At 41.9% G+C, this 8236-nt stretch overlaps 1 protein-coding gene across 3 annotated transcripts; it reads left to right on the top strand.

The window, feature by feature from the left end:
- The first annotated feature begins 644 nt into the window (after positions 1 to 644).
- On the top strand, positions 645 to 6934 carry LOC115664832 (coatomer subunit alpha-2). 3 transcript variants are annotated; one of them, XR_008814839.1, is made up of 4 exons: positions 645 to 1082; positions 2399 to 2893; positions 3258 to 6305; positions 6704 to 6934. XR_008814839.1 is itself a non-coding variant. In XM_030586715.2 (3 exons), exons 1-3 carry the CDS (start codon positions 875 to 877, stop codon positions 6212 to 6214), a joined length of 3660 nt encoding a protein of 1219 aa, XP_030442575.1. In that variant the 5' UTR covers positions 645 to 874; the 3' UTR covers positions 6215 to 6468. The 3 variants fall into 3 exon arrangements, 1 of the variants encoding a protein (XP_030442575.1); XR_008814840.1 differs by lacking the exon at positions 6704 to 6934 and adding an exon at positions 6571 to 6676; XM_030586715.2 differs by lacking the exon at positions 6704 to 6934 and having other exon boundaries at positions 3258 to 6468.
- Positions 6935 to 8236: the final 1302 nt, after the last annotated feature.

The raw sequence follows: 8236 nt of genomic DNA, 5'->3' as shown, positions 1-8236 counted from the left end.
GAAAATTGATCAGAATGACTAAATTGTAATTGCGCGCAAAAAATTTAGGACTAAATTGACAAAATTAAAAAGTTTAAGATAAAATTGACATTCGAGAAAAAAAAAGAATTGGCACAGTAATAGTTTTAGGACTGATCGAGTAATTTTTCATTATAATAATGTAATTAATTACGTATAAAAATTTCTTTAGTCATGTAATCGAATCTCTATGAAGTACAAATGCCACCTTTATTTTGTTCATAAGAGAAACACTTATATTGAAATAGAATACAATTAAATGAGTAATTCACACTAAAACATATGTCCTAAATATTTATGAATTTTAGTTTACTCTATTCCGTGATACTTCAACGAAAAAAGAGAAATTTTCAAATAAGGATCTAAAGTGCTCTCATTTTTTTTAAATTATTTGACACAAAGTTTACTTTAATTCTTTATTTGAAAAAATGATGTCATTTCAGACCCTAATTTGGAATTTTCCCATAAAAAAAATACTGGCGAAAGTTTTTTATTTTTAACGAGCCAAAGCTTTTTTCTTTTGTTTGGTCGAATTTGTTTTTTTTTTTTTTTGGGTCAAGCCGTTTGGTCGAATTTCACCAGCCAAAGGTCCGATATATAGCGATCGTAGCGTTTTTCCGTTCGGCTCGCATCTTCGCCTCCGCGATACACTGTGCGCATCTCGATCTCCGATCCGATGCCACCGTGGGGTTCAGATCTCCTCGGATTCCGATCGTCGGGCTTCGCGTGATTCCGGCAGCTTCGAGATCGTGCGGCCGTTCGCGCCGATCTAGGTCGGCGTCCGGTTCGATCCGGTCTGCGACTGGGTTCAGCGGGCGGGGGGCAGGAGATTTCGGCGTTCGATTCTCGGCGAAGGATGTTGACGAAGTTCGAGACGAAGAGCAATCGGGTGAAGGGGCTGAGCTTCCACAGCAAGCGGCCGTGGATCCTCGCGTCGCTCCACAGCGGCGTGATCCAGCTATGGGACTACCGCATGGGGACGCTCATCGATCGGTTCGACGAGCACGACGGCCCCGTCCGCGGGGTGCATTTCCACAAGTCGCAGCCTCTTTTCGTGTCCGGAGGTATCGATTTGATCCCTTCGTACGATGTGAATCCCGCTTGTGTGAGATTGAAATGCATTTCCCTGGTTCCATTTTTTATCAGAAAGATCATCGTCCCGCAGAGCAAGTTGAAAGTAATGAGAGGCTCGAGATGGGATTTGTTGAATTCCCGCTTTTCTCATCGAATTTTACTTTAAGAGATGGAACTCTAGCGATATTCAACGCGGATCTGATATTCCCTTTGTGGGTCCTTTGCAATTCATAAGGACAGTCACATGTTCTGAAACTTTTGTACGATGCACTATAAACAGTTGTTTCATAATGTCTTCGGAAATATAATTAGTTCCGCCGAAAGCAATGTATCTGTGTGATCCTGAAGACCCTTTAGCAAGCCCTGTAATCAGAATGCACATCCATGTAAAAAGCATCCGGCATCTTGACTAATCATGTCAAATCCCAACTAAGTGTTATGCATTAGTAGATTTCAGACAAATGTGTCTCTATGCTTATGTTTTCTTCCCATTTTCTAGAGCGATCCACGCACTTGGAAGTTTCGGTCTGAAGTTCATTTGTCAAAGCATTGCGATCATTGTTGTCTAACTTTGGATCTCTCCAAATTTTATATCACTTTCTCACTGTAGCACCTCAGTGTAGTTGGTCTGTGATCTTAGATTAGTTAGATTGGCCACTGGATGTGACTTTTTCTTTTATCAGCAAATTGCCAAGTAGATTCGTCATTCAATGAAGACTCAATTGGTGCAATCCTAAGCACTAGATGCTGTGGCCTATTCAGAGTAGCAAGGAGATGACTTCTTGCTTCTTGCTAGCTTGGGCAAACTCCATTCAGCAAGGGACACGCATTTTGCACTGAAGCAATCAGGGAAAAATGCTTAATCCCTCACTTGGTCGCTTCAGCTGGTCTCAGAAACTCAAAAATGTTTCATCTTGCGAAAGTACCCTCCCGTCTATTTTTTTTTTCAGCCATACCGGTGGTTTGAAAACGTAAATTTTGGGTTAAACCATATTTTGTTATCTTAGAGCAAACTGTTTCTTTAGTTTCTCACCACTCTAGTCCAGAATACTGTTGCTCTTGCTCCTCGGTAATTCTCTTTGATTTGATATAGTCTTAGTGGTTAAGGTTTTGTATTGCCAAAACAAAATTGCGTTTTATTTTGTGCTTCTGAGTTATTCTAAGGGCCTTAGATGCGCTTTTCATTGTCAACTACACTAGTCTGGAGTCCTTAAAAAATCTGCTGTATATGCTGCTTTTTCTTTTGATAATTACTATGGTGTGTAGTTAATATAATGAGAATAATATAAATTTCTTGCCATTGCAGGAGACGATTATAAGATTAAAGTTTGGAACTACAAGACATGCAGGTGTCTTTTTACCCTTCTAGGACACCTTGATTACATCCGTACTGTGCAGTTCCATCATGAGCATCCATGGATAGTGAGTGCCAGTGATGATCAAACTATTCGCATATGGAACTGGCAATCCCGTACTTGCATATCTGTCTTGACAGGTCACAATCATTATGTCATGTGTGCTTCATTCCACCCAAAAGAGGACCTTGTTGTCTCAGCTTCCCTCGATCAGACTGTTCGTGTATGGGATATCAGTGCCTTAAAAAACAAGACAGCGTCTCCCGGTGATGACTTACTGCGGCTGGGTCAGATGAATACGGACTTATTTGGTGGTGTGGATGTTATTGTCAAGTATGTCTTGGAAGGCCATGACCGAGGAGTCAACTGGGCTGCATTTCATCCCACCCTTCCCCTGATAGTCTCTGGAGCAGATGATCGCCAAGTAAAGTTATGGCGCATGAATGGTACTTGTTCCACAGACATTGGTTTCTCTTTTAAGTTGTTCTTTGCAAAGAATCATAATAATTAGCAGGATGGAATTGATTATACTTTAGGTTTAGGTGCAGTAAATTGTCACCGAAATGACATTTTTTTCCCCAAAAATAGGCACTAAGACTAAAGTGGTACGAAGGAGGTGCTTGGTTTGGTACCCTTTTGGCTTCCCTACCCAAAAATAAAAGCCAAAAGATAATTCAGAACATGTAATTTGTGACCATGCAATCATTTTTCATTGCTTACAAATTTTTCGAGCATCTTGAAGTTTCTTAATTTATGAATCGCAAGATTCAATTGATTTGTTGCTGAAGTAATGAACATGTTTGCCTTCAGATACCAAGGCTTGGGAAGTGGACACTCTCAGAGGGCACATGAATAATGTGTCTTGTGTTATGTTCCATGCAAAACAAGACATAATTGTATCCAATTCAGAAGACAAAAGTATCCGCGTATGGGATGCAACAAAGCGAACTGGAATTCAAACATTTAGACGTGAGCATGACCGTTTCTGGATACTTGCTTCTCATCCTGAAATGAATCTTTTGGCAGCTGGTCATGATAGTGGCATGATAGTGTTTAAGTTGGAGAGAGAGCGACCTGCCTTTGCTGTGAGTGGTGATAATATTTTTTACACCAAAGAACGTTTCTTGCGCTGTTATGAGTTTTCCAGTCAACGGGACACACAGGTTATTCCTATTCGACGCCCTGGATCTACCAGCCTCAACCAAAGTCCAAAGACGCTCTCTTATAGTCCTACAGAAAATGCTGTTGTTATTTGCTCTGATGTGGATGGAGGATCTTATGAACTGTATGTCATCCCGAAAGACAGCGCTGGTAGGGGTGATGGTGTTCAAGAGGCAAAGAGAGGTACCGGAGCATCTGCTGTTTTCGTGGCTCGAAATAGGTTTGCAGTGCTTGATAAAAGTAGCAATCAAGTATTGGTCAAGAATCTGAAGAACGAGATTGTTAAGAAGAGCGGGCTTCCTTCTCCTGCAGATGCAATCTTTTATGCAGGAACTGGTAACTTGCTGTGTAGGGCAGAAGACAGAGTTTACATATTTGATCTCCAGCAGAGGTTGGTTCTCGGTGATCTGCAAACCCCTTTTATCAAATACGTAGTGTGGTCAAATGACATGGAAAGTGTTGCCTTGCTCAGCAAACACGCAATTGTTATTGCTAGCAAGAAGCTTGTCCACCAATGCACTCTCCATGAGACCATTCGTGTGAAGAGTGGAGCCTGGGATGACAATGGAGTATTCATCTACACTACACTGAACCACATCAAGTATTGCCTCCCTAATGGTGATAGTGGAATAATTAGAACTCTTGACGTCCCTATCTACATCACGAAGGTTTCAGGGAATACCATCTTTTGCTTGGATCGTGATGGAAAGAATAGATCTATAATTATCGATGCAACAGAGTATATGTTCAAGTTATCCCTTCTGAAGAAGAGATATGATCATGTTATGAGCATGATAAGGAATTCTCAGCTTTGTGGACAGGCTATGATTGCATATCTGCAGCAAAAGGAGTTTCCAGAAGTGGCTCTTCATTTTGTTAAGGACGAGAGGACACGGTTCAATTTGGCTCTAGAGAGTGGCAATATTCAAATTGCAGTTGCATCAGCTAAGGAAATTGATGAGAAGGAACATTGGTATAGATTGGGGGTTGAGGCCCTTCGCCAAGGCAATGCGGGAATTGTTGAGTACGCATATCAAAGGACAAAGAACTTTGAGAGGCTCTCTTTTCTTTATCTCATAACTGGAAATATGGACAAACTGACCAAAATGTTGAAAATTGCTGAAGTGAAGAATGATGTAATGGGGCAATTTCATAATGCTTTGTATTTAGGTGATGTTCGAGAGCGTATTAAGATATTAGAGAATGCCGGGCACTTGCCTCTTGCTTATATTACTGCTTCTGCTCATGGCCTACAGGATGTTGTTGAAAGATTGGCAGCCGAATTGGGAGATTCTGTTCCATCTTTGCCAGAGGGGAAGCAACCTTCCCTTCTAATACCCCCAATGCCTGTCATTTGTGGTGGTGATTGGCCTCTTTTGAGAGTCATGAAAGGCATATTCGAAGGTGGGCTGGATAATGTTGGCAGGGCTACTGCAGATGAAGAAGAAGAAGAAGAGGAGGCTGAAGGTGATTGGGGAGATGAACTGGATATGATTGAAGCCAATGGATTAGCAAATGGTGATGTGACAGTTATTATGGAAGATGGTGAAGTTGGTGAAGAAAATGAGGAGGGAGGTTGGGATCTTGAAGATTTGGAGCTACCTCCTGAGGCAGAAACTCCAAGAGCTTCTGTCAATGCTCGCTCCGCGGTTTTTGTGGCCCCAACTCCTGGCATGCCAGTAAGTCAGATATGGACACAGAGATCGTCTCTTGCTGCCGAACATGCAGCCGCTGGTAACTTTGACACTGCAATGAGGTTGTTGAGTAGGCAACTTGGAATTCGGAATTTTACTCCTTTGCGATCTATGTTCCTTGATCTCCACAGTGGCAGCCACACCTATCTACGTGCATTCTCTTCTGCTCCAGTGGTATGTCTGGCTGTCGAGCGTGGTTGGAATGAGTCTGCTAGCCCGAATGTCCGGGGTCCTCCAGCACTTGTCTTCAACTTCTCTCAATTGGAAGAGAAGCTCAGGGCTGGTTATCGTGCCACTACAGCTGGGAAGTTTACTGAGGCTCTTCGGCTTTTCCTGAGTATTCTCCACACCATTCCGCTTATCGTGGTTGAATCAAGAAGGGAAGTCGATGAAGTCAAGGAGCTGATCATCATTGTTAAAGAATATGTCTTGGGTCTGCAAATGGAGCTCAAGAGAAGAGAAATGAAGGACAATCCAGTGCGCCAGCAAGAACTCGCAGCCTACTTCACTCACTGCAATCTTCAAATGCCTCATTTGCGGCTCGCCTTACTGAATGCGATGACTGTCTGCTACAAGGCGAAGAACCTTGCTACCGCAGCCAACTTTGCTCGGCGACTTCTAGAGACCAATCCCACTGTCGAAAACCAAGCAAGGACGGCAAGGCAAGTTTTGCAAGCTGCTGAGAGGAATATGATAGATGCTTCTGAGCTAAATTACGATTTCAGAAACCCATTTGTGGTCTGTGGAGCAACGTACGTGCCTATATACCGAGGGCAGAAGGATGTGTCTTGTCCATACTGCAGCTCCCGTTTTGTTCCAAGCCAGGAGGGACAGCTTTGTACCGTGTGTGATCTTGCTGTAATTGGGGCAGATGCTTCAGGATTACTGTGCTCCCCGTCTCAGGTGCGGTGATCTCTCCTGCTGAAGCAAAGAATTTTCCGACCTCCTTTTCATGCGTCAGAGTTGCAGCTGTTGGCTTTGTCATATATGCAGCAGCCAAGAGGTAAGAAATATTTTAAGTGTCAGAGCTAATAGCTCGTTGTGCTGTCTTCTTTTCTTGTTCATCATCATTGGATTCTCCTTTGCTTAGCTATTGAGATTTTCAGTGTAATAATTGAATTCAGAATTTTGTAATTCGTAGATGTTTATAGATACCAATGTGTCAAGCCCCTTGTCGGATTTTGATGATGGTACTAGGCTGGCCAACTTTCATACGAGTGACTGCAGATTGCATTTTGCAAATTTATTAAAATTTTATGATGATTTAGGGGTTTATACTGATTGGGAGCAACAATTGAAGAGTTCAGTGGATCTATGTCCTCTTCTTTTTGCACCTGCTATCGTATGTATACCGTATTTAGGTTCTCCTTTGAAGTACTGTTCTGTTGTTGTCTTGTGTAGTTCATTCTTCACCGGGCGATTCGCCTCGGAAGGTTTTGCAAGATTAACAGCACGTGATGTCTCTTCTAAACCCAATTGTTGTTATTGATTTGGGTGCGTCTGGCTTTATTGGGAATAAATGAATGAACAAGACCACGCATATCGTGTTTTGTGTTGGTTGGAGGTGTTCTGTGGATTTGGTATACAAAACGCTTTCTAGTATAATGTACCAACTGTTTCCTTTTTTTCTTACTTATAATGTACCAAATATTACTATGAGGTTTTTGGCATGTTTCAGAAGAGTCTCTGGACCTCCCAAGGGATAGAAACATAGGTTGGTCTTAGGGTTACATCTCCGTGTGCTGGATCAGGGTATCGAGTTTATGTCTACTTAGCGGTTCACTCAACCAACTTGAGGTTGCGGTGATTTCCCATCTCGAATTCTTTGTTTCGCAGTAATCACCTTGAAGTAGACGCCAGATAAAGATAGGCGTGACATCTTGAAATTTCTGTAATTTTTCTAATATTATCACTCGGGGTATTAAGGAGATGAGAGGTTTGTATGGGTGACAAATTGCTACTGAGATTTATGGAGGTGTTAAGAAGGGCTATGTGAAGTCAGAAATGATGAAAGTACTTCGATGGTTTGTAAAGCGTTGGAAATTTGATGGAAAGCTCAACATGAATCTTCTTTCGCAACGTCAAGAATACAGAACAAAACCACTTTTTTTTTTTGGGCTAAAACAGAACAAAAACCACTTTTTTTTGGGCTAAAACAGAACAAAAGCCACTTTTTTGCAACGTCAAGAGTACAGAACAAAAACCACTTGCTCAAGTGTTCGTGTGTTCTTTACTCGTACGATTCGGGAGTTCTTGTCGTGAAAATAAAACATATTCGTGTGTAGGACAATAAAAATGTATGACAATAAAAATGTCTGACTATTCAATAGCTTCGTCTTTGAGGATTTCTTTGATTTTCGTTTAGGATGTTAGAAACCGATTAATAAAAAGTCCCAAAGAGAAAAAATAAATTAGAAGCCTGTGCATCGACGACGATGGAGGTGATCGATAGATCGGCGGAGGCTGGGGCCGGACCGTCGAATCCGATCGAAAGTATTGTCCAGCTGCACCCGTTGCTAAAAGAACATATCTATACTGATTGGGTGGGCCTGGCTTGGGCTCCACTGGGCTTGTCCAAGTCCGCTCGAGAGTGCATACGAGATGTCGTAAACGGGCCGGGCCTAAATCGGCCAATGAATTTGCTAGGTCCGTGATCAGATCCAAGACAACAGGAAGGTGAGAACGGAAAAAGAAATAGATTACCTCAAATTTCATCCCATAAAAAGATTCCCTTCATTTTGCAGGAAAATGACATAAAGGGTTCCTGCACTTTGGCTCAATGTTCAATATGGTTTCTGAACTGCCAAATATGCAATGTGATCCCTTAGTTTTTAATTTGTTCAACGTGGTCGCTGGACTTTTGGTACATGTTCAATTTAATCTCTGAACTCTATGAAAATGTTCAATATTGTCATTGATCTTGAATTAATGAAA

The sequence above is a fragment of the Syzygium oleosum genome, unplaced genomic scaffold, assembly GCF_021117445.2.
Source record: "Syzygium oleosum isolate NSW1041296 unplaced genomic scaffold, Sole_v2.1 Sole_v2.02, whole genome shotgun sequence".
NCBI classification, from domain to species: domain Eukaryota; kingdom Viridiplantae; phylum Streptophyta; class Magnoliopsida; order Myrtales; family Myrtaceae; genus Syzygium; species Syzygium oleosum.
Note: the sequence above shows the minus strand (reverse complement) of the source record. Positions and strands in the feature narration are given on the sequence as shown.